Raw genomic sequence first — 26,838 nt, 5'->3', positions numbered from 1 at the left:
CATCCTGGGGAGGGCTCAGTGTGAAGGAATTATGTGATGTGTGAACCCTAAAGCCTCAAACAACAAGCCAGCTCATCATTGGGTCTGGACTTCTCTGGGGGGTGGATTACTCACAAGCCTCAACACTGGCTAAATGCTGCTCACTTTTTGGATGAGTCCTTGAACCCTCTGTCTGTCTTAGGCATCCACAGAGGAACAAGCATGACCAAAGACCTGACTTCCTCCGAGCTTTAAAGAAGTTACTCTTAGAATTTAACAATTAAGTTTAAGTCTATGTGAATTTTCTGAGAGCAATTTTTGGTTCCTGAAAAATAGATTCTTTTTAAGCACCTCAGGCTGGGAAGTTTTGACCTAAAGCCTTTAGTAAATAGGTTGTCTCATAACTAACCTGATGCTGTTTTTAATTTACCATAAGAACCAGTTTTTAGCAGTTTCTAGCATGACCCTTTTCTTGAAGGGCATAACTCTTTAAGAGAGCATGGTTTCTTTCAGGAATGCTTCCCGTCTCATTTTTTTGTATTGCTACTCTAGTGATTTCTGCTGCATGTACTTACTTCACATCTCACTTTCCTCACTCTGCATGCCATATTCTGAGGAAGAATCCAAAGATGCTTATTTAGAGTTCATCACTGCCTCTCACCAGGCCACCAGAATGAGAGGATATATTTCATCTGGCCCAACTCTTTGGTTCCCCCTCTTCCTTCAGCTTGCTTCCTCTCAAATTTCACTGAAGTTAAATTACTGCAAGGCTACTGGAAACTAGTATCCATATTCAGAGCACAAGAAATATTTTTGAGTCCTACAACCAGTCTAATATTTTTTTTTTTAATTAACAAGAAATTAATTAGACTGTCCTTGAGTATCAGCAGTCTCTGCTTTGGCCTTTGTGAACTGATTTGCAGAGATACCTTCAGATGGAGCATTAAAAGGCATCTGCTTCTGGTAGGTGGTTTGGTTTAAGACCTTCTGTGGCACTGGCAAGAGAGAGCTGTCACCTGCGGCTTTAAATGCTGCACGTGGCCCTAAGGCAGCGCCTGTTACAAGCCTCCACAGTGGAGGATGGAGGAAGCAGGAAGCCTGGTCATTCACTGTGTGAGTGTCCTGTCTGGTGAAGTGCAGCCAGCACTTCTGGTGGTACCCAGGATTGGGGAGGGGTGCAGGAATCGTGCCCCTGGGCCCGCCTTGGTTTCATTTATGCAGACCAGAGGAAAACTGTTACAATACTTTCCCCTCTGCTTCCTCACAAAGTGTCATGGTCTCATTTCTCATCTAGATTAACTTAAGCCTCAAAGAAAGCTTCTAAGGGAGTCAGAACATCACGTTGTCTGTATTAAATTAAAATTAAACAAAAAGAGACTGAAATGCATACTAAGGTATCTCTAGCCCATATCACCTTATTCTACATTGCAAACATGTTCAGGGAAAGCATTGATTTACCATGCATTCATTACAGCTGAACCTTTCCTCACATTAATGGTTCTTGTGTCAGTGTATAGGAGACACATTTTTGAACTTTTTTTTTTTTTACCAGAAAAGATCTTTAACCCTTCTTTCTGAGGCAGTGCTATTAAGAATACGCTAAAAGAAGCATGTTTATTTATCATGCACTTTTGGCCCTCAGGCTGTATGTGGCAAGGATGAAAATTGGAGGGTGATCCGCAGCAAAACACCTTCTCACTGATTCCTTTTAACGAAGATTATGAAGATTTAGCTTATCTATATACTTTAAATTAGAGGAATTACTGTGATTAATCTGTCTCTTTCTGTTGATATCTTGCAGATTAAACAGTTCTGCAACCTATGCCACTCTCTGTTCTCTCTTATTTCTGCTACAAAACCTGAAAGATGTGGAAGCACCTTGTAGGCCACAGTTATGTTTATCACACCAAGATGCCCAGCAGGAGCGTTGTTAGGATGCCCAGAGCTCTTGCCTCACCTCTGATCTTCCCAGATAATCCTCTCGGTTGAGTCAATCCACTCAGCCAGGCTGACATGCCAGGTAGTCTCCTGGGGGAACAGGCAGAAGGAAATACAGGGGCAGAAATCACTTCTTACCCCTCTACTCTAATACGTGCTTGGCTTTATAAGGCACAAAGGCCTTGCAATAAGGCATTACCCTGTATGAACGATCCCTTTCTGAACTCACCATCCAGGCAAGATGTGGGTTGTGTGTATCTCTGCCTCTCAGCCTGCAGAGCTGTGTGTACCTCTGCCTGTGTCAGCAGTTCCCTAGGATGCTTCTGACAGGCAGGGTGAGCTTGAAACAACATCACGCAGAAATACAGAGTGGATCTTAACTATGAAAGGTACTATGTTTGGTCTTTCCACTTTGAAACTCCTAGGACAGAAGAGGTCAAAGCACATGTAAAAGGAATGCAGGGTCCTCCCACTGTGTGGTCTCTTTTCAGACTCGGTGGTATCCAACACCTTGACATATGCTTGAAGGTATGCTTGCTTGGTGTTGCCCATGTGTTCGCAGTAACAGGGGCCTGGATGGGCATTTGAGCTTGAAAATGAGGTGAGCAGCCAGACAAGCTGGTAGTGTTACATTCTTCAGAGGGTTTGCTGTCAAGAACAGTGACAAAGACAGTGGCATGGGATGTCAGGCACATCTCTCAGTATTTACAGCTATTTCTGGGTCAAGGGCTGAGACAAGAATTGGATGTAAAATTATCCTTCCCTCTTAACACAGTACTATAAAGAAAAATGAAAAGCAATTTCAGGAATTGTGGGGTGAAAATTGGAGAGAAGTAAATTGTTCAATTTGCTGCCAAAAGAGACAATTATGGACACACTTTGTGGCAGTCAAATTTTCTTTACAATTATCATTACAGTGCTGTAGTGCCTTGGAGCCCTTTCCACAGAGCAAGACTTCACTGGCCTCAACAATTTTTTTCCCATTAAGTGTTCACCATTTCATTAGAGAAAGACATGCTTCCATCCCCATGACTTTTTTGATTTCCTATTGCAATGAAAGGAGGAGACTCTCCTACAATGCTCCACACGCAGAGTCCAGCTGGGAGTGTTGTGGCATTTTCCTTTAAGTCTGCTGGGTGGTGCCCATGTGAGTGTACATTGGACAGTGAGCAACAGCACTGCAGGAGAAAAGGGCAAAGACAGCCCCAAGGTCCCTGGAGCAGCGTGGTTTCTATGTACAGAGTGTCTGCAATATCAACTCTAAGATATTGCTCTTCTTGTAAGTAATGGGCTGATAAAACTCCCTGTGGGACTAGGCTACAATGTCGCTTCTACGACTGACCTACCTTTAAAAGGCAGAAATATGCTTTAATCTCACTTTAAAAACAAAACCAACCCACTGCACTGCACTGAAGCTCTACCTAAGACTGAGTTATTATTGCATTGGTCTGACGCATAAAGACTGATAAATTAAAACCCCAGGATTTTAATTCCTGCCCAGCCAGGTGATTTGAGTCAGCATTTATGTCTCACTTTGAAAGTAGTTGCTTTGAAGCTCCCTGACACGAGCACATCTGGACCTCTCCAAGTTGAGCAGGCACCAGAAAAGATGTACCCATTTCTTTCAAAGAAATTATTTCTAAAAAGGTGTGTTACCAGACACAGCAAATCAAGGACAGGATGGGTGTTGTCACTCCCCATCTGATGTAAGTCTTAATTTTCAACTTCCCAAAGGAAAAAAAAAAGGCCCACTAGAAATGAACTGAACGACTTAACATTTCACATGTGTAACAGCTTCCTCACAAAACATTTACTATTAGTAGATGTCACTAGAGAATTTCCCAGATGAATGATTCTCTGTTAGACTCATGAAGCAGAAGTGGGGAGAGGGAAAATGGATTTTTCTAAACCCCACCCCCCGGTCTATCAAACTGCTGCTGAAGAGATCGCTTGTTTTCAAAGTAGCTAGGCAAATTAACTAACTATTGCTCAGGGGTAGACAACACACAATTTGCTATTGAATATGGAACAATGGATGAATCATTCTTCGATCCACCACAGCTGCCTTATTTGTTTTCATTGCAAGCTGAGCGCTCCTTTCCAAGGCAGGCTGTCAGGATCCTCAGTGTCACCGGGGCTCTTTGTTGCTGCCAGGAGCACTTTTTTTGATGGATAGTAAAAAGGTGCCTGGTTTTTCAATTCAGGTGCTCACAGCACAATTCAGGCGAGAGCAGCTAATAACCTAGGCATTGCTGCATTGCATTGATTTTTGGGCAAGGTGTTATATCATTTTATGGCATCAAGTTTAGACACAGTTGCTTTAATTTTCTCCTGAGGCAACATAATGAAATTTCTATGAAAGCAATATGCTTTTCCCCATAATTGCATCATCCTTTGTCCCCCCTCCCCCCGCAATTTCTCCAAGGACTGACATTTTTATTTCTTAGACAAGTTGTTGAAAATTTCCATCCCAGTCTAAGTAGTCCTGTAGAATCAAACGTAAATGACTGCTCAGCAGTGCCAATAGCAAGGTTTTAAAAATGGACAGAATGAGAATTAACTGAAACTAAGTACATTTTGACTTGGGGGTACCCCCTTTCTGTCCTCTCCCCAATATCCTATTAGATAGTGTGCCTCTATAGCATGAAGACTTCAGAATGTGTTGTTAAAATTGAGGTAAGAAACTCTCTTCAGCAGCACTGCAGAAAAAAAGTTTCATATTCTTGAAGTAAAGAACCCTGTTTCTCTAGTGAAACATAGCCTTTTGGTTAAAGGAAACTGCACAGGATCACACTGGAGAGGATTTTTCCCAATTTTTTTCATATAAAAGTAAAATCTCAAACAAAGCACTGAAGGTAAGCAGTGGAGGTTAGCAGCATAAAGGTTTATAACGCAGGTCAGTTGGACAGTCACCAGCTTCTTCCAGAGGAACTGTAAAATGTGCCATTAAAAGGGAAATAATACTTCACTCTGCAAGGTCAGTGCCTCCCTCTAGGAGTTCAGCAAAGATCAGTACCTCCAAAGCATTATTGTTTTATTAGTGTCTTTAATTTTGGCACTGAAATGAGATGACTGAAGAGAGGTGCCCAGCTGACCATGTCAAGTGGTGTACCAAGGACGACTTCTCTAGGCTCACTGAAGATTTCTGAGCATGTGAGGAGCTCTCAGACATATTAATATCTTGAAAGAAATAAGACTAAGCTTTCATTTTTGTCTGTTTCCTCTGAGAAAATACTTTTCTTGGACAAGGAGAGGAAATAAGATTAATTTATGTCATCCATTCCCTAACTGTTGACTTAATTTTAAAAGTCAGCTTTCAAAAACCCCAATGGCAGAATGATCATATTTATAAAGTAGCTTTCTAGTTTTTATTGTTCTTCAGTTCTTGAGATTTTAGAGTGTATTTGCATCATGGTTTCTCTCCTAAAAACAAGAGTACTGGAGATGTGTTTTTAAATGAAAATTTACAATAGTGTCTTATTAATGATGTAGAGGGTTACAGATATCCAGAATAACACCAAATACTGCAAAAGCTCATACCCTGCTTTGAATTCCCTTTGTCTGTAACTTCCTGCTGTAGAAAACTTATTCCCTGTTCTCACTCCATACTGGAGGAAGAAATTGTCCACAGCTGTTGCTATCCATATTCTCATTTCCAAATACTTCCTAAACCAATTCAGTGACAACCAGTCATGTCAGGTCACGGACTAGAAATTTGTTGTTTGGATACAATAGAAATTATTAAACCAATATGCCTGGCTGTGTGCGCTAAGTGAATTAGGGAGCACCCACCTGAGATGCTCTGCTGGCTGCCTGGAGCAAGTGGTAACACTGGGATGGAAAGAAACCAGTTTATAAGAGGAGCACACCATGGTCAAGAGAAGAGGCTTTCCTTACTGGGCTAAACACGCACTTTTCTTGCTTCTCTACTCCCAGCCTGTGTACTTTGCTGCATATAGCTAAGAACTGAGCATAGCATTAGTCAGTCCTGCTGGAACATCTTTTGTATCCACGCTTGCTTTGTAAATGGCTCCCCAATGGGTGTTCACGCGCTGCTTTTCCAAACTGTGCCTGTGGAACTCTACCAGTTTTCATTCTCTACCTAGTGCTGATCTACAACAGTTTTTTCCCCAAGATGTTTTTTGTCATAGCATATATTGAACAAAGATAAAAATGCAATTTACACGTTTAATGCCACCATGGAGATGATGATTAAATTACCATTATCACTTTGGAAACATACTGTCCCATGCAAATAGCTAACAAATTACCCAACTGCTTCGCTCAGACCTTTACCTAAATAATGTTATTACTCGCCAACTGTGAACACATTTGGTGTCAGACAAATTAATAATGCTCTGATCTCATCCCAAATAAATTATGTCTCCGATAAATATTTGCTTCACTGGAGGTATAGTAGCCCTGCCACACACTGGTGGTCAAGTACAGCTTTTAAGTGCCTGAATGTGCATGCTTTTTAATTTCCCATCTCCTGTCTCAGCACTCTTCAAACTAGCTGGCTGCAACAAGGCCTTTTACTGTCTCACACCAACATACTCTTCATGCCAGTCCCTCTGCTGCCTTCTCCTAGTCTCTCCTCATCCAGGACACACGTTCTTTCTTCTCTCTGCTTCTTCCTGGGCTGCTCTCAACCCCTTAACAGAACCAGCCACAGCTGTACCTTATCTACATCGGCCAACCCACCGCCCCTGAAGCCAGCCCACAGCTGTATATTATCAATGCTAATAAACCCAGCTTCATTCCACTACAAATCCTCCTTTTTTTTTTTTTTTAAACATTTCATACTTTATATTTTTAACAATCATCACAACCTTTTTACAAATAAACTTTTCATACAGTCCAGACAACTTGTCCCTGAACTTGTCTTTTTTTCTTCTTAACATTTTATGCCTCAGGTATTTAACAGTCATCACAACCTGTTACAAATAAACTTTTCATACAGTCCTCTATAATTCCTCTACAGTCTCCCACCCAGGCTCATCCTGAGCAGATAACACCCTGCTGTTCCAGAAGCCACGGGCTAGCAGGGATGCACAGAACCAGCTGCAAACGGGGCCGAAAGCAGCCGAGAGACCCATCTGCAGGTGGGTGGTGGCAACACCGAGCACTGGGTGCTGTGTGGCACTGGGGCATGTCAGCATTGGTTTGGCTGCGCTTCCATTCCTGACTTCTTGTTAACAGGGCGGCCCGGCGCTTGCACGAGGTGATTCCAGTTGAGGGCTCGCACAAGGTGATCCCAGTTGAGGGTTCACATGAGGTGATCCCAGTTCAGGGCTCGCACGAGGTGATTTTGGCCTGGCGGGATGGCGAGCATGGAGGCCAGCGTCCCCCTCCCAGGACTCGGCGGTGCTGTCAGCCACGCAGCACAGGCATCCGCTAAGTGCTTGTGCCACGGCGGGGTGTTTGGCGCGACGCCGGCCGGGGCGGCGGCGGGAAGCCCTCCGCACGCTGGCTGGGGTTCTGGCGCTGTGAGAGGTGTCGGGGGAACTGTCGTGAGAGCGGGAGCGCTGCGGCCGGACGCCCGCAGGAGCAGACGGGCTGGTGGGCCCCGCTCCGTGCGCGGGAGGCGGGCTCTGCCTCGCCCCGGGGCCGCGGCCCTGCGCGGAGGACTCTGTGTCCCCTCGCCTCGCCTCGCCCCGCCTCGCCCCGCCCCGCCCCGCCTCGCCCCGCCTCGCCCCGCCCCGCCTCGCCTCGCTTCGCCTAGCCCCGCCCCGCCTCGCCTCGCCCCGCCCCGCCTCGCTTCGCCTAGCCCCGCCCCGCTCGCCGTTGCCTGGGACGCCGTTTACGACAGCGTCACGGCCTCGCCGTACGGCGGGGCTGCTGCGCGGCAGTTGGTTTCCGGCGGGGACCGGCGATGGCGTCCGGGTTTGAGAGCGAACGGAGCTTGGCGGCGCGCAAGGAGCAGCGGCAGCGGCAGCGGGAGGTTCTGCTGGCGCAGGTGGGGGGCCCGGCCCGGCCCGGCCCGGCCCGGCCTTTCCGTGGGGACCACGTAGCTCCGTCCCTCCTCCAGACCGGGTGCTGGGGCGCTCCTGAGGGCGGCCCTGGCCGCGGCCTCCTGCCCGCAGGCCTCTCCCTGACAGTGGCAGCTGGAGGAGGGGGACGCTCCGGGGGGAGCCCCTTCTGGGAACATAGTTTTGAGTGACAGCCACCTGAGTTTTGCCACTTGTAGTGGTATTGATGCGCTCGTATTTTGCTTATTACGTGTTTCTGTGCTTCCACCTTTGGAAAGAGCCAGAGTTTGTCTTCTTTACACTCTCTCTTCAGATATTTATATACCTTAATAAGACACCACCCCCACTCCTCAGCCTTCTTTTCTTTGGGCTAAACCATCCCAGCTCACAGCCTTTCCTTAGATGAGACATAAAAGGCAACACTTCCTCCTTGTCTTCCTGGCTTGTCTTTCCTAGAGTCAGTATTCCTCCATTAGAACACTCTGGTCATGAAGTAGTAATAACTTGAGCAGCAGTGGGACAGCCTGTTTTCATGGAACCAGGATGTTAGTTACTTGTTTATATGTTGCTGTAGTGTTAGCCAAGAATTAGGAGGCTCCCACTCACAGATGCTTTGGTAGAGTTGTTGCGACTTGGAGATGTGTGGTAATCCTGATGCACTGTACTTAAAATCAGCCTATCAGCCATATTTGGTACTTGTGCAGTAAGCTGCTGATTCTTGTTGTGACTTTTATGTGGAGTGAATAATAGGGTAGTAAATGGTACATCAGTTAGATGACATGACTTGTTTTGAAGTTTAAAAGTGAAGTGGGGGATAACTGTATGGAAAGAAAAATGTAGGAGGAAGACTGGGTAGACATGGAAAAAGTATGAGGCTGTGATGATGGGCTTTTGAGACAGGGAAGGCCAAAATAAGCAGCAACGAAATCTTGCTGGGCAAAGATAAAAGTAGTAGGAAAACAGCCTGAATAGCTGAGGCTTACACGGTAGTGATTTCTTGTCTCAAGGCAAAGTAGGAAGACAGAAAGAGGATTTCAGGTAATGTATTGTGTGGGTGTCTCCCTTGCACAGTTGTGGAACCTTTTCTGGGCAATAGAAGTTCCCTTCAGTGACTTGATAAGGTGGGGTGATCCTCTGCACTGTCTGCTTCCCCCTTTTTTTCAAGCGGTTGGTGGGAAATTCCTTCAGCTTGATAACAGTGAATCATACTATCCTGCAAAGGTTTGCTGTTGTTCTTAAGATGGCTTTTGCTCTATTTGAACTTCCATATGATACGTTTAAGAGTGCTTCTTTGCTTAATTCAACCTCTTGGATGTTCAGAAAATACATTTACCTGGAAGTGAAACTTATGTAGGACACCATTATCCTACTTTACCTTTTCTTCACAGTTGGTGCCCCTTGTACAGCAAACTATTTGGGGCAGTGCCACTCTCTTTGAATCATAGAACAGCCCTGCTTGGAAGGACCTTGAAGGATCACCTGGTCCAATCCTTTACGGGAATGGGAGCCTAGATGAGATAATCTAGTGCCCTGTTTAATTGCATCTTGAAAATCTGCAGTGATGAGGATTCCACCTTGTGTCCTCTCCATGTGGCCCACTCCTTGTAAAGAGAGAGCCTCCATCCTCTTTATAGGTGCCCTTTAAATACTGAAATACTGTGATGAGGTCCTCCCTTAGATGTCTCTTCTCCAGGGGAAGAAGACCAAATTTCAGCCTTTCATCCTAGAGCAGGGTCTCCAGCCCCTTGATCATCTTCATGGCTCTCCTTTGGACACTTGCCAGTCTGTCTGCATCTTTCTTGAATAGTGGGGGCTGGCACTGGATGCAAGGCTTGATGAGTGTGGCTTGACAAGTGCTGAGTGGGATGTTCACGTCTCTGTCTGCTAGCGATGACGCTGCGGATGCAGCCCAGGGTTGGATTTGCCTTGGTTGCTGCAGCAGCGCACTGCTGACCGCTGTGCCGCTTGTTATCCACCAGCACCCCTGGCTCCCTTTCAGCAAGGCTGCTCCCCAGCTGCACAGATCTGAACCTGTACTAGGCTCTTGGGTTATGTTGTCCCAGGTGTAGGACCTTGCACTTATTTTATTAAATTTCATACAATTCTAGCCTGCTCTTCCAGCCTCTCCAGGTGTCTGTGTGAGATGTCTTGCCTGTCTAATGTGTCTACCTCACCACCCGGTTGGTGTCATCAGCAAACTTGGTGAGGATACTTTCAGTCTCATCATCCATGTCATTTATGAAGATGCTGAGCAGTGTGGGATCCAGTGTTGATCCTGGGGCACCCATCTGTGACAGGCTGCCAGCCTGAGTAAAATCAGTGAAAAGCGGTTACTTTCTGTGAAAGCTTTTTAGTGTCAGGCATTATTGCAGTAGTTTATTTAATCATCATCTTCCTCTTATTTGCTTTTATTTGCATCAACAGTTTAACATGAAATAAAACATAAATTTCACCTCAAATCCTGTGTTCAGTTTTGGGCTCCTCATGTCAAGGGGGACATTGAGGTGCTGGAATGTGTTCAGAGAAGGGCAATGAAGCTGACGCAGGGTCTGGAGCACAAGCCTTATGAGGAGCAGCTGAAGGAGCTGGGTTTGTTTAGTCTGGAGAAGAGGAGACTCCGGGGGGATCTTACTACTCTTTACAGCTACCTGAAAGGAGGTCATAGGCAGGTGGGAGTTGATCTCTTCTCCCAGGTAACAAGCGATAGGATGAGAGGAGATGGCCTCAAGCTGTGCCAGGGGAGCTGTAAATTGGGTATTAGGAAAAATTTCTTTACGGAAAGGATGGTCAAACATTGGAACAAGCTGCCCAAGGAGGTGGTGGAATCATCATCCCTAGAGGTGTTTAAAAGATGTGTAGATGCAGTGCTTAGGGACATAGTTTAGTGGTGGACTTGGCAGTCCTGGGTTAGCAGTTGGATTTGATGATCGCAAAGGTCTTTTCGAATCCAAATTCTATGATTCTATAGCAGTGTTCTGTGAGGATGTTTTTAAAAATTTTGTATAACTTCCTCTTTCCAAATACCTGTGGATATTTTTTACTTTTTTTTGTTAGTATCTCCAAAATACTGTTAATTTGACATGAGATATGTAGCATTAAACACTTTTGTGATGTTTTTGTAGTAACTGGATTGTGGTACTAAGTATGCTGCAATCTGTGGAAAAAGGCAATGAACTTGTATTTAACCTCTCATCGTGTTTAGGCAAGCCTCAGTTCAAGGACGCAGTAAAGCTGAGAAAGGTTTGGTTGCAGTAGTGTTGAAGAAATGCTACAGCAGTGAGCCAAAGCTACTTTCATAGAGAAAATGTTGAAGTTGGGGATGAGAGCACTTATTCATACAGAGGATGTGCAGAGAAGAGGGATGAAGGTTGATTTTGGCACGGTTTGGGTTAGTACTAGACAGCATGGTATCCTGAGCATAGGGGCTCCACTTATTGTTAGGATGTGTCTCAAGAGGTCTTTGATGTAATGTAGCTTTGTAGTTCCTAGGTTTAGCTGCTGTTCATCAGCCTTGTGGAAGAATGTTAGGAGAACTGGTTTGGAGGTTTTAGAGTGAAACAAATCTGGTATGTTTTCTTATCAGTAGGATGTGCTGTATTGCAAGGTATGTATATAGGATCTGTCTTGAATTTTTTGATTTTTCTTTGATTTGAACAAGAAACTGACAATCATTGTATTGTTCAGAATGTTTTTAAAATGCTGCGAATACAGATTACTCCTAGATGGCAGTCTTAAAAACATACTTACAACTTCTGTGTGTTACTAAATAAAACCAAGTGCACAACCCTAGTTTTCTGGAGGAAGGCAACCCTAATTTTCTGTGTACAACAGTGGGCTCAGGGTTGACTTCAACCACTCAAGATTAACAGCTGGGGAATAAATAGCTCTATGAAGGTGCTATGTAGTTCCTCAGATAAAAGCTAGTCAAATGTTAGAAATTATTGGGAAAGGAACAGTGTACAAAGGAAATGGTTACACAGACATGTTACTGATTTCTGCGTAATACCAAGTAGTGTATGCGCTCCTGGTCCCATTGTCTCAAGGAGAACTGAACAGCCTTGGAGAAGGTGGGAAGAAAGATGTCAGAGGTGATCTTGGTACAGACTGTCCAAAGAGAATATAAAGTTTTTGAGATGGGAAAAAAAATAGACTGGAAGAAGTTAATTTGAGGGAGTTCTGTAAAATCATAAGTGATATGGAGAAGGGAATAGAGAATTGCTATCTGCTGTTTCTTTCAGTGGAAAAACTAGGTCATATTAAGGGATTTGCAGGTAGCCAGCTCAGAGCAGACAAAAGAATGCCGATGATTTTTTGCACGGAGAACTTGTAGGGCCTCTTGTGTAGTGTGTTGCAAATACTGACACTTCTGCCCAGACAAGAATAGTCTAAAAGCAAAAATATATGTTGAAAGTTATTGATTAAAAAGCTGCTGAGCCTCAAATTGCAGGAGGATACAGGAATATTTTGGGGATACCTCACTTTAGGCTTAACACTATATCCACTCTTGTCAGCTTCCCTGGACATTACTGGACATTTTTCAGTTGGGATACTAGCTTAGATTCTCAGATCTGAGTGCTGAGAAATTCAATACAGGGAAGCTGGATGGAGTATAATTTGTGAAATACTAAGCACCATGGTTTTATAAGTCCTTTTTTTTTGTGGCATGTAGAAAGGGATCTTGAGACAGTAACATGGTTTTCTACAGGATTTAACCATTTGAGGTGCTTGGTCCCTATAGAGCCTTTGAGAAACTTTTGCAATATGAATTTTCAGCCTCTTACTGAAAGTGCACATTCTAGCCTGTGTTATTTTTCCACGGTGTTATCGTTCCACTTCTGAGTAACCTAAAGCTAAGAGACTCCATGACTTTCAGGGATTCTCTTGGGTGCGTTGATTAGCACTGAAACATATATTAATGATCAGATGGTTTTCATTGCTGTTGCTTGTGGAGCTGCCTTGTTCATCATCATATGATGTCCTTGAACTGTTTCTTTTCTGTGCAGTAAGAATTAAAATTTGAAGTAAGGAGAGGACATGTTGAAGGTTGGTAGTTTCCCTCCCAGCCCCCTTTTTGTACCAGAGTTTTAGAATGTGTTAGCAAAAGTGTATAATAAGCATTACATTCTATTCAAGTTGATGTGGGACAAAGAAGGCTATAGAGTTTCCTTTATCCCTGTTTTGCCTAATAGAGAAATTTAGGAATGAAATTTAAAAAAACCCCACAAAACAAAACAAACCCAAACCTTGTTGCATGTTTCCTCTTTCCATTTATGGACCAAATAACCTAATATTAAAATATGTCAAAGGGCGACATTTGAAAGACTTCTTGTATAGCCACTTGGTTATTTCTGTGCAAAATCATTTTAACGTTTTGTAACATGGAATCATGAGGGTATTGTAGTTGCCATGTCAGAACTCTGCTGTCTGCTTTTCAGAGATGAAACTGACTTACTGCCACCTTTTTGCTGACAGAATAACATTTGTCTCATTGTTGAAGTTGAGAGACACTGTGACTTGCAAAGGCTGGAGATGGAAAAAAATGGTAACATAGTACCATTTAAAACAGCATTTGATAGAGAGGTTAAATCTTCTATATTTAGCTTAAGTAATTGATGTTGTCCCCATTGTGTCACACATCTAGCGACAGTCTGTACTTAGCTACTCCGGTTTTGGTTTTTATGTTTTGAACTTTTCTTAATAAACTCTCTTTTGAATTAAGTTAAAAACAGGTTTTGTCATGAGCAGGCATGAAAATCTTTCTTTTCTTCTGTCTGTTCAGAAAAAGAAGTAGAAAACGGACAAATGAAAAAAACCTAACCTCCCCTTGGGGATATTCTGCCTTAAGTTTTATGCAGGAAAAAAGTTGCAAATGGCAAATCAGTTGGTAGGGATTTATTGCTTCTTTGCTTCTTACTGAGGAAGGAAAACCAGTCCTCATTTGAAGAAAATAATGATTTCTGAAGTTTATGAACTCCTACAGATGTTAGTCTGTTCATTAAGGTATGTATATTATTGATAGTATCAGTAAGTGAGAACAGATTAATGTCTTAAGTGTACTGACTTTCTCTGCTTTACTTAGGTTACTTTGATTATGGTTAGACTATCTGCTGCTATAGTGATGGAACAGAATTGGGAGAAAACTACTGCAAGGATTTATCTCAGTGCATTTTGACTGTCTTGCTTGCAAAGACAAAAAGGTGCACAGGGACTTTCATGTGTGGCGAATGTAGTCAAGACAGTTATTTGGTGGTTGCAATCTTGGAAGCTCCTGCTTTTTGCTTTGGGAAAGACAATTGGGAAGCTGCATAGGTCTTCACTTCTGATAATCCGAGAAGTTTGGAGAAATGACTGTGCTTCAGTAATTCTCTTTCTGGAAAGATGAGATGTTCAGCCAACTCACCTTAAGGAGCTTTTAGATATGAAATATTGAAAATTATTAGTCCATCTTCTGTCGATTATGTAGCTGAGGCTAAGATAACAGGGAGCTCTTTAGTTCTTGGTAGGACATTGAGGAGTCTGAGAGAACCTTCACTATCTCTTCAGAAGTACTGCTTCTCAACTGGGCTTAGTAGAAGAATCTGGGATTGGCTCACTCTTGCAGATTCCATATCCACAGTAATCAAGAGATTAAATATATAGTAGACTTTGAAACAGTTATAGAAATAATTTCTTTAATACCTTTTATTTGTAAAACAAGCTGAACAGAAGAAGTTGCTTCTTGTTGATTTATTTTTTTAAAAATTTATTTACTGTTTCATGGGTTTTGCTGGTTATGTATGTATACTTCTTTTGAAGAACCAAAATAGCAGCCAGCTCATCAATAGAGATTTCTCTTTTAAATTTTGGAAACGTGTTCTTTTATTTGTGTTGTCTGTCCTCCCAACTGCATTGGTAAAAGCCAGCAGCTGGTAATATTTATGATAATGATCAGTAATCAAATAATTAAGTGTTGACATGCAAATTGTTATTAAGCTCCAGAAATAGCGTCTTGTTTTGATGAGTGTGATAGTTCATGACAGTACTGTTTTAGTTTGCAAGTTAAGAACAAGAAAATAATCTGATAGGAGTTTTGATTAAGTCCAGGGATGTGCAGTTTTCATATAGACGTGAATGCTTTTTTTTTGGATAAAAACTAGGAATTATTAAGTGTTGAATTATTCTTGTGTCTGTGCTATGACATGCACTTCAGGGTTGCTCTTCTGTTACTTATTTTTTTTCATGGACTTTGAGCCTTACACTCTTCAGTCTCTGAGGGTGATGTGATTTGACCATTCCTTGTGCAGAAAATCCTGTCTTTTCTTTAAGGATTACTGGTAGATTACAAGTTTCTCTTGATAGCTGCACATATTGATTAAAAAAACAAACAAACTTGAGTGTTGATAAATATGTCAAACAAGGTATATTCTTTAAGCAATGTAAATAAAATGATGCCTTGAAACAAGTTCATTGCACAAACAACAAATTGTGTTTAGTTTTACTTGTTTAGGTTTCTGAAAAAGTTGATTTGATATGTGCAAGGCATTATTTTTGGAAACATCTTGTCTGATGCTTTTGATTTAGACTTCTACCTTTGTATTTGTTTTACATGTTTTGAATTATTTTGTTTGAAAAGAGGACCTAAAATGTAAAAAAAAAAAACCCAATGTGCAACAATGTCACTGAGTTCACTGTATTTGAGCTCTAAACAAGCTGTGAAATCAGCAGGTTGTCCTGGTGAAGTATGATCAGATATTTCCTCATAAAAGCCTAACCATTGGGTTGATGCAGTGACTAGTATTTGCTGAGGTGATGGAATGCTTTGGCAGTATTTCACACTTTAGTTTTCAGTGGAAAATTACAGAAATTTCTCCTTAGACAGAAATTAATAGCAAAACGTATCACTGTTAGGGGTTATAGAGCTTTTATTTGTTGCAAGTTACTTCTGTGCTCTAATGCTAAGCATCTCCTTTTGTTCTTTCCCTTCTAAATCCTTTATGAAGTGTTATATCCCTGACTCTCCCTGTTGAAGGAAATAAGCTTGTCAGTGTTACTATACTCACTTAAATCTCTTAGTAATATTAGGAGATTAACAGCCCTGAGAAATGAGTGCTGCCTTTTCACAAAAGGTTTTCAGACTTGACAAAGCACCTTTGTATGCATTTTTGCAAGCAACATCTTTGGTTTAAGAGACAGGCCATTGCGGAAGGCGAGTGATGAAGACAGATGTCTTCATTGTTATATTCTGTAAGTCCTTCCTTCAGAGCTTGCTCTGCCACAGGAGTGGAGAGGTCCTACATTAACATGAAGTATCTGCCTGCACTTTCCTAGCAGTAGTAGCTACTGTAGTGCATCTGTTTGTGTTGTCTGCAGCTGTACCAGCAGAAACAGTTACTATCTCCCAGGTGTTTCTGAATGAAGATTGACATCTCCTACAGTCTGCTCTTTAAATTTCATGTCTGACTGTTCTGTAATGATTATTGATCACAAGAAGCTTAAACGATTTAAGTGATGGTAATTTCATGACCTGTCTTCTATGCCTTTTGGCAAGTGAAAATGACAAAAAGTGATGACATTTCCAGCTGGCATGGCTGTGTCTGGGGGAGGTGGAGGTACAGGCAGCACTCTGTTGTGATTTGGCAAGTTGGGGTGGAAGCTAAGCCCTTTCTTGTGTTTCAACTGCTGACCTCCTCAGGAAAGCTTTGTGGATGTAACAATGATCAGAATATTGAGGGTAGAAAAATAGTCTAAGCGTTCACAAAAATGGGTGTGTTTTTCAGGTAGAGAATTGGTATAAAAGCATCAGAACTGCAAGAATTGAAGTTAAGCAGTCATGTAAGCAGGGCTCTCTGGCCCTGAGCTTCGGGGTGATGGAAGCTGTGAGGGTAATACAGTCCACAGTAACCCTTCTGATAGCCGAATATCAGAACTGGTAAATGATTTCTGTGGTTTCTATGATAGGATGGGAGTTGGTCCTCAAATTAGAAAGAAAAGCTCATTACTCGGATTTTGGGTCTAGTATGTTGATGTCTGAAGGACTGGGCTAGGTGTTAGATCTTTTGAACTTGTCTAACAGAAAGCTGTTACTCTGTTGCTGAAAGGAGTTTTTTACACACTTCTTTCCCAAAGTGCACATTTTTTCCCTCTTTCCTTGTGTTTAAACTGGTAGCCTTGATGGTGTTGCCAGAGGAGTAGCTTGGAAATTTGATCTGCAGGAAGCTAGACCCTGCTGGTGGTGGGATTCATTTTGTGTCAGGATGGTCCTTGACTTCCCCTGAGGCCGGACTGCAGGGACAGGCCTGTGCAGGGAAGGTGGTGGGAACACGTGAGGGGGAGTGTGGAGAGAATGGAACGGAGCCCTGCTCTTCAGTGGCAGGTAGCCATTAGAGCAGCTTAGTTGTTACTCAGTGTTGGATATTTTTGTCACACTGTATTGATCTGGTGTTGTGCTGTAGTTTCTTCTGATTGTTGGAGAAAAAGGGAATTTTTCTTGTTTTGGATGGAGAATCACAGAACGGTCAGGGTTGAAAGAGACCTCTGGACATCAGCTAGTCCAACTACCTGCTAAAGCAGGTTCACCTAGAGCAAGTTGCATGGGATTGCATCTAGACAGATTTTGAATATCTCTAGAGAAGGAGAGACTCCACAACCTGTCCGCGCAGCCTGTTCCAGGGCTCCGTCACCTTCAAGGTGAAGAAGCTCTTTTTCATGTTCAGGTGGAACTTTTTTGTTGCAGTTTGTGCCTGTTGCCCCTTGTCCTGTCGCTGGGCACTACTGAAAAATGTCTGGCCCCATCCTCCTGACACTCACCCTGAAGGTATTTATATGCATTGATAAGATCCTTCTCAGTCTTCTGGGCTAACCAGGTCCAGCTCTCAGCCTTGCCCCATAAGGGAGATGCTCCAGTCCCCTCATCATCTTCATAGCCCTTTGCTGGACCCTCTCCAGTAGTTCCCTGTCTCTCTTGAACTGGGGAGCCCAGAACCAGACACAGCACTCCAGATGCAGCCTCACCAGGGCAGAGTAGAGGGGGAAAACACTTTTGCAAGAGGACCCGTTCATTAAACGGTGTATGCTCAAGTATACACTCGACCTGCTGGCCATCTTCCTCCTAATACACCCCAGGGTCCCATTGGCCACCTTGGCCACCAGGGCACACTGCTGGCTCATGGGCAACTTGCTGCCCACCAGAACTCCCAGGGTCCTTCTCTGCAGAGCTGCCCTCCAGCAGGTCAGCCCCAGCCTATCCTGGTACATGGGGTTGTTCCCCCCAGGGTGCAGGACCCTACACTTGCCTTTGTTGAACTCCATGAGGTCCCTCTCTGCCCAGCTCTCCAGCCTGTCCAGGTCTCGCTGAATGGCAGTGCAGCCTTCTGGTGCATCAGCCACTCCTCCCAGTTCTGCATCATCAGCAGCTTTGCTGGGGGTGCACTGTCCCTTCATCCAGGTCATTGATTAATGAGTTGAACAGGACTGGAGCCAGCACTGACCCCTGGGGAACACCGCTGGCTACAGGCCTCCAGCGAGACTCTCTGAGCTCTGCCATTCGGCCAGTTCTCAATCTACCTCACTAACCCACGCTTCCTGAACTTACCTGTGAGGACGTTATGGGAGGCAGTGTCAAGAGCCTTGCTGAAGTAAAGGTAGACAACATCCACCGCTCTTCTCTCTCATGTACCCAGCCAGTCATTTTGTCACCGAAGGCTATCAGGTTGGTCAGGCATGATTTCCCCTTGGTGAATCCGTGCTGACTGCTCCTGGTAACCTTCTTTTCCTCCACATGCTTACGAATTACATCCAGGAAATTGGCTATCGAATGGTGGTGATTATCATCTGAAGAACTAGAGGTTGACCACAGTTAAAGATGGGAAATTGAAGTGGTGTCTGTAGGTCTCTGTAGGAGCATGGAAAATTTTCTCAGCCTTGGTGAGAGCTGAAATGGTAAAATTAGGATCAGGAAACAGTGTGGGTCAGGGTTTCTGTGAGCTGGGGTGGGAGTGTTTTAAGTTTTCCTCCCTAGGTGACATCCCTCCACCCTTCTGGATATCTTTGAGGGATTGGCATTTAACAATCTCCATTTATTGTGTGACCTAGACCTTGGCAGTGACTTTGACTTTTTCTGCTTCTTTCTGGGGTGGCGTGGTGTAATTTTTACAGCTTTTGGTGTTTGTGTTTGCAGTGTATTACAGGCTGTTTGGAGCAAGTTTTATTATTCATCTAGCAGATACTGTTGTCGGCAACCATGCAGGCTGGCCTTAATGACCCACCTAATGAAAATCAGAAAGCTTTCCCTGAAATTGATTTCCTTCCTCATTCAGATGGGGGCTGTGAAATCCAAGACCCTTTGGCCCGCTTGCGGTTAATACTACCACAAGTGTGGCTCTGTTCACCTTGGCAAACATTGCTAACATAGTGCTGTACAGTAATTACTGTTTTTATAGCACCTTACCAGCCTTATAGACCTTTCAGAGCCTTGATCAGTAGGCCAACAGGCCAGGTTGGATGGAGCTTTGAGCAACCTGGTCTGATGAAAGGTGTCCCTGCCAGTGGCAGGGGTGTTGGAACTAGATGATCTTTCAGGTGCCTTCTAACCCAAACCATTGTATGTTTATACTTCATCTCGTGCTTGCTGCAAAAGAGACTATGAATAACTTCATTAGGGTGATGTAACATAGCACGATGTTTGCCCTTACTGACAGGTTATTGCTTTTAATGGTCCTCTGTGTTCCTGTGTAGCATGCACAGCCATTTGCATAATTAATGCGTTACTTTGAAGTTGAGGTGTTTCAGAAATGTAACATCCTAGATTTATGAAGAAGAAATTAAAAATATTGCAATGGTGACCAAAAATGTACCTACTGTTAAGTATTCTTTTGTAAAAGGGAAGGGATAAATTGTTGGATATTTTTGTGGTATCATGAAGTATTAATGAATCTTAATGTGAATGAAATGCTTGAATTCCTGTGGGATGAGAAATGTGAAGATATTAGAGCTGGCCTTCACAGCATAGAACAATTGGTCTGACAGGGGACTTAACTGGCCTTTCTTCCTTTTCTACATTTTATAAAATGCTAGGAAGCCCTGTGTCATTATAAAAGACAAGTGGAATAGAAAAATGAGGTTTGAAGAGCTGATAAAGTAGTGTAGACAGATTTTCCTCCTCCCCTCGTATTTGAAATAATTGTGTGTGTGACTGAGGGGAAAGTATTCATCAACAATAAAAAATGAATATTGTAATTTGATGGTAGAGGAAGCTGGATAGTTTTTAAGAGATAGAAAGGATCAGAGGGTATCACTGCTAACTTTCTAGTCTCATGTTAAATACAACTCCTTTCATCCTTCTAAATCTCTAGGCAGCTTTCTTTTTATTTTACATACAGATATGGTTAAGAATCTTTTATATTTTATATCTTTGCCTAAGAAGAAACAAACTTTCACCTGGTGCTTTTGTGTTTGTGTGTTTGTTTTTAACTCTGGTGGTATTGCCACTGCAGATCTATCTTGCCTAATCCCATTTCATTTAGTATTCAGGAGACAGTCTGCAGTTTGATGATGATTTCTAGTCATTCTGTGTTTGGACTATGTATTTGTATATTTCAGGCAAAACAACAATGCATGTCTTTTATTAGGATCATGTATCCCAATTACCTAAATACTTGCCTGTAGTTTTTTTTCTGTTTATTCTTAGGTAATAGATATTTCTAATAAGAAGTATGAAAGCTCCATTTGTACTGTATTTATGTTAACTTCATTTTATGCAACATATATTTGTAACTTTGGTAATATGAAGAAAATAATTTTATTTAAAATATACCTGTTATTATAGAGAAGGATAAGAGGCTAAATCTTCTTAGACAGGCAAAGAGCATATTAAATGAAAGCATGTGGACAAGCTGATCTTGATTGGCCTTTGAGATGTTTATAGATTTATATGCCCAAGAGCTGCTAAAGGGGTGGAATGGAACTGTTGACTCCACTGCAGGTCTTTATCAAGCAAAAGTGAAATGGAGTGTACAGAAAGCTTGTCCTTTTCCCAGTCTAAGTCTTGGCAAATATTTCATGTTTACTTGTGGGGGAAACAGGGTTGCAGTCTGTTTTTGTTGTGGTTTTCCCGTCTAGAACTATATTCAACGTCCTGTTTCATTTCTATCCAGTTATAAGCTTATGTTTTGTGTATGTGTGGCTTGTCGATGTTTTGTGAGTCGGATAGCTGAGGTTATTACCCTTCACTTGTCCAATGTGGCATGCTTGGTTACTTTATTTCAGTCAGATGAATACATTTTTAAGACAGAAGGGCCATCATCATCTGTATGGACCAGAACAGAAAATACCAGTCGGTGATTTCTTCATGAGCTTTCAAGGGTGTTGTCCCCGATGGACAGATGCCTTAGGATGGCCGGGGTTAGCCAGTGAGCTCTCTGGGTCATGGAGAGGTAGCAGGAAACATACCTGCATTTTTTTGAGTCCCGGGTGGTTTTGGTGACCCTATGTTACGCTTAATAGCTATTTCACTCTCACTGGATTATAGCACTGCTTATCCTTTTATTGTTTTGTTTATTTAAAAACTGGAAAACTTTTGATATTTAAATAAATGTCACCAGCATGCTCTTAACTCATTCGTTATTTATCCCTGCTTTTTGAATTTTAAGATGTAGCATTCACCCTTGTAGGCTGTCAGCTTCATTCTAGAGATGGAAGTCCTAGTCTTGGCCTCTTCATTTGAGCTGATGTAAACTTTGTTTTGTTTTGTTTTGCCAAGTCCCTTCTTTTAAAATTAAGAAGTCAGGATAGCAGCCTTGCTTTACTTGCATTTAAGTGCATTAGAAAGTTTATCACCTGGGGCTTCTAAGAAAGTAGATGATGAAGGTTTAAAAGGGTGCTTTGTTTGGGCACAATGTGTAGTGTGTTTTTGTTCTTTGTGCCACTTTCAATATTGCTAACAAAAATGTTCAAAAATAAAGCAGCACTCCTGCCTTGTGAGTTAGCTTTTTTTTTTAATAAAAAAAAAATATCTTATTTTTTAGCATGTATTTCTGTTCATTTGAACCCTTACAGAATACTGGTCATCCTCCTGCAGGCCTTGTTTTCTATCAGTACAAAAGCTGCAGATTTCCTTCTTGACTTACCAAAAAAGAGAAACTGGCCTGTGGTAGGGAGGTTATTGCCTTGTGCAGTGCACAGGCTTGTATCTAGAACTTGTTACAGAGGTTCTCAATGGGTTTTCTAATGTCCAGAGTTGTGGGAGGTTGTTTTGTTTTTTGTTTTTTTGTTTTTTTTTTTAATAGTGGTCTTTTCTAAACTTGTTTGCAGTCTCTTGGTTTATGATTGAAAACACTTTCTGGTAAAACTGGATGATTCAGGATGAAAACCAAACTCCACTTTTAGTTTTTGCTTTGACTTCAGTTATTTAAAAAATAACCCCACAAACAAAAAACCAAAACCAAGCTCAGACTTGCAAGACTTACCTCACACACAATTAGGGTTGTAATAATATAAAATAACTTTCCTCCTTTTTAATCAGGTGTAGTGATATAGTGCACTTTGGGATAAAGAGTTTTCTAATGACCAATTATATTTAAGTAAATTTGTTTGTGAAAGTCATGTTTCTGCTGAAAGTGTTAGAGGGAACTTCAGAGGCTGAAAAGGTTATTTTTTTGATGTAGTTTATAAAAAACCTTTTCAGGCATTGAAACTGTCTGCAATGTTGATTGTTTTTTTCAGAAATAATAAAAGTATTTCTAGTTTATCTCCATAACCAGAAAGGAAAGCATATTCTGCAGCCCAAAATGCTAATCTTTATACACTTGTATACTCCTTGGGAGCATTTGTATGGACTTCTGCAGTTCCAAACTTTACACCTGGCTGAGATATTTTCAAAGGTGAATGTGGACAAGGACAGGCTTGCTAACTCAAATTAACAAAGCAGTAAATGATCAGTGCTTTGTAATGGAGTAATTGCCCAGACAATCTTTTGGAATGGAAAATCAGAAGTCTAGTATATCATATAATACACAGTTCGTGAAGGTTGTAAGAACAGAGGACTTCTTGAAATGAAGAATGGAAGTTGAATGTCTTTGTATCACTTTTGTTTAGGATGACAGGATGAAATCAGTGCTAGAGGAGCTGCAAAGCTGTAGCTTGAGGAAGGAGGATGCATAATATGTTTTAGCTAAATTTCCCCTTCAACATGTAATCCAAAAGGATTTTTATTGCAGTCCTCTAAAAGGAGAAGTCTTCAATATTTTATATGGTTGTGTCTGTGTGGCTCACAAAGGTGTATCTGTAAGTGCATGCTACAGAACTCTGCCTGATTTTCTTCTCTGTTCATTTTAGGCCAAATTTAGTTATGAAAAGGAGCAGAAGCGCAATATGCTAAAGCATCTACGAGGTGAAGATACGTGGATGCTTGCTGATGTGAATGAACGTGTGGAACAACTGGAAAAGGTGACAGAACTCTAAATCATTGAACTGTGTTGTTAGCTTTACAGCATATTCATATGAACAAAAGGCTTTGAGGGCTTTAAGACTGTCTTTAAAAACCATCTGATTTCTGAATTCTTTATTAGCTTTTTCTAAGTAGAAATAATCTTCTACTCAAAAAAAAAGAAAAATTTCTGTCATTCGATTCCAGCTTTAGTTGATATCAAATGCAAAAGAGCAAGCACTGCCAGACAAGAATAGTCCTGTGGGAAGAAATCTGGGGAATCCAAGGCTTTGTAGCAGTCCCTTTTGTGGTCATTCACAGGAGAAGCCTTAATGGAACCTTTGAATATCACAGCCTTTTAGTGTAGAAATCTGTGCAGGTATTCCGACAAAGGACAGTTTTGTATTGATGATGCAGTGATTCCCAAAGAAATAATTTCACCAAAATAAATGTAGGGTGGAGGATAGTCTATGTATAGTTATAGTGCCTTAGTTCCAGTGAAAAAAATATTGAGAGAGGGAAGAAAAATTGGTTATGGGTGTGAGTCTTGTCCTCCCTGCCTGCCCCCCCCCCCCCCTCCCCCCCCCCCCCCCGCAACAGAAGAGAGAGTGAGGGTAGTAGAAGAAAATGTAACTCTACCCAGCTGTGTGTGTGTTGCCTTTTTCAGTGTGGTTTGGTAAGTAGGTTGTGATTGTTTTTCGTGTATGTGGGTGATTTGGTTTACTGGATCTCATTTATGAATGTTTACTTGCAGGAACATTCTGTGCAGAAAAAAAAGAAAAAGGATAAGCATTCAAAAAAAGCTAAGAAAGAAAAGAAGAAGAGTAAGAAACAAAAATCTGAAAAGAAGGATGATTTACTTGATAGTTCTTCGGTGAGTAAGAAACTTTAAAATGCTTTAAAGGACATTTTTAAAACTGCACCATTTTAGTCTCTGTGGGTACATATGGTTAGTAAAATTACGACTCTTACCATTTTCTGTTGTGAAAAATCTGTGGCAAAGTTTGTCTTTTTCATATACAGAGTATTTAATCAATTTAAAAGATGCTGTTATGGGAGTGCTTGTGAATTTTGTAATACTGCGTTCACTCATTGGGAACTAAGGGATTTATAGTTTTTCAGCAGAGAGAAGTTGAAAAAAATCCTCATTCTAGGACAGAATGGAAAAATTAAGTTTCCCTGTAGTCAGTATATGGTAGAATGATGTGTCTAAAATTGCACATACTTGACTTTGATTTTAAGCATGAGTTACTGCTGCCTATCGCTGTGGATGTTCAACCATGGAAACTCCCAACAACAGAGGATTTGTATGGGGGTCTGAAGTAAGGCTCAAACTTGTGCATTTGAATCTGTGAACAGGTGCCTTCACATTGAGGGGCACTCTGGCAAAACAGTACGGACACTGTATTAAAAATCTGGGTGCTGCTTTCTGGCTACATTGTATAAAGCATCCTCCCAGCATTTTTGTGCAAGTCAGGTGGCACTGGTTTGGTTTGTTTTTAATTAGAATTTTTTTATTTGTTTCAGAGTCTGTTTTATTGAGTGAAAGAACATGCAGTTTGATGAGATTTATTTTCCAGGGACTGGTATCAGAGGTGAACTATTTTTCAGTGTGGGAAGTAACCAAAGGCACAACTGTCGTGCATTTCCCATGGGAGTCATCAAAACACCTCAGATTACATCAGTGAGACTTAGGATACAACATAGTCCTGGCTGATATCTTCAATCCAAAGTCTGTTATTCCCATGACAAATTGATGTAAAGAGCAAAGAAACTGTGTTCAGTGGGGTCCTATTTGCTTCAAGTGTAAAATCTCGGTATACTGTTTGCAAGTGCAGGAAGTTTGATATGAAAATAGGAGGAGATAGCATGTACAGTGCTTTATGTTGTACTGTGTTACTGATTTTACTTTTTTAATGTTAAACATACCTAGTAATGAGTTTAGGGTATTTTTATTATTTGATTTTGGAATGCCATAAAAACAATCAGTTAGGGGCTTGTTTTTATTCTGACAGTTTTAATTTCAGCGGTGTTATGCTAATAAACTGCCAGTATGAATCAGTGTTATACACTGTGATGTGATGGGCCTGTGAACACTATAGTGGAATATTTTGATTATGAAGGGACAGTCTCCTATGGGAATATTAATATTCTATTTTTATTATCAGTATTTTTAAGTAATAAATAGTATTATAATGGTAATGCTAATCAAGATCAAATTTGATTATCAATATACTTGGTAAGTATTGCATTTTATCAACACATAATAGAATGTTTAAGGTCTTACTATTATTTACGTTAAACTCTATTTTAGGATTCTTCAGTTGAATGGGTTGAGTCAAATGCATCACAGTCAGATAACACAGAAAAGGCTTGGAAGGTCAACAAGCAATCAGACGCTGTGAAAGAACCCTCACTGCAGGTGAGTAGTCTGATAACTATTCCAGAAATAAATTCAGCATGACCAAATGTGAGACGTGCTTAGGTTTCTTGACAGCTCTCTTGCAGTGTGTTGAACAAAACATATTTTACAGACAAATGCCTTTGTTTACCTAGGTAGATGTTACATTTCATTCATCGGAAGACTTCTCTACCTAGTAGTTGCTTAGTATTTAACAAGGTACTAGACTTAAAGTTGCCTATCACCAATTCCTTTAATTGTGTTTTGAGGCTCTTTCTAGCAATTTAGTTTGCTTTTCTTGAAGAGGTCAGCTTAAAGATTTTGACTAGACGTTATTTTTTCTGCATAATTTCAGTGGCTATTCTACAGTTGAATTTTTGCTTCTGTAATGCTTAAACTGATAGAAGGAAGAGAGATGTAGAGCTGTTCAGCAACAATATTTATGGAATCAGTGCCTCTTTAGATCTTCCTAGGTGAATTCCGTGCCCCGTAAGTAGTGTTTATTCTGGAAAATGGAGTCATTCTGAAATGAACTGCTGTGATTTTAGTAACATAAATGTAGTCACATATCACGACATCCTCAGTTGTGTGAAAATGATGATTTTTAGTTTAGTGTCTAATTCCACTCAAAAAAAGGCCTCGTTTCTCATTCTGAATTTGTGCATCTTGTTACGAGAACTAAAACCATCTCTGAATCATATCTGCCTTCTTGGAAAAGTATAAAGTAATGAAATACAAATTCTTATGTATGTTGGTAATTTATAGTGCAAAACCAGTTTTTTCCAAGCATTTCTTGTATAATGTATGCCCTGGGCTTGTCTATTTTTGGACAAAGAATGTACTTTTGAAAGGAATTTCCTGGTCATCCCTACTTTTTGTATTTGGCTTACATTAGGAAGAAGTCTTGGAGCATGTAAATGCATCTCCTTTTTGGATTAAACTAAATTAGAAGATACGTTCTTAAAGTGCAGCTACGGTGCTCCATGGGACCAGTTTTGGACTAGTCCAGAGTGCTTACTTAAAAAACCCAAAAAACTAATCCCCAAACCACAGATCTGAAGCCTGTATAGAAGAGAGTCAGGCTGTTTTCAGTGGTGCTGTGACAGGACCAGAGGCAATTGGCACAAACTGAAACAGAAGAGTTTCTG

General features: G+C 41.5%; 1 protein-coding gene across 1 annotated transcript in view; it reads left to right on the top strand.

Moving 5' to 3' along the window:
• Nucleotides 1-7,739: 7,739 nt before the first annotated feature.
• CWF19L2 (CWF19 like cell cycle control factor 2) overlaps nt 7,740-26,838 on the top strand; it is an 84,349-nt gene continuing 65,250 nt past the window's right edge. Inside the window, exons 1-4 of the mRNA XM_056328705.1 lie at nt 7,740-7,876; nt 23,199-23,309; nt 24,044-24,163; nt 25,604-25,711. Coding sequence (XP_056184680.1) covers nt 7,793-7,876; nt 23,199-23,309; nt 24,044-24,163; nt 25,604-25,711 — 423 coding nt within the window. The 5' untranslated portion in view covers nt 7,740-7,792. The remainder of the gene's footprint in view (nt 7,877-23,198; nt 23,310-24,043; nt 24,164-25,603; nt 25,712-26,838) is intronic.

This window comes from Falco biarmicus, chromosome 2, assembly GCF_023638135.1.
Source record: "Falco biarmicus isolate bFalBia1 chromosome 2, bFalBia1.pri, whole genome shotgun sequence".
NCBI lineage: Eukaryota > Metazoa > Chordata > Aves > Falconiformes > Falconidae > Falco > Falco biarmicus.
This window is presented reverse-complemented; position numbering and strand designations above follow the sequence as displayed.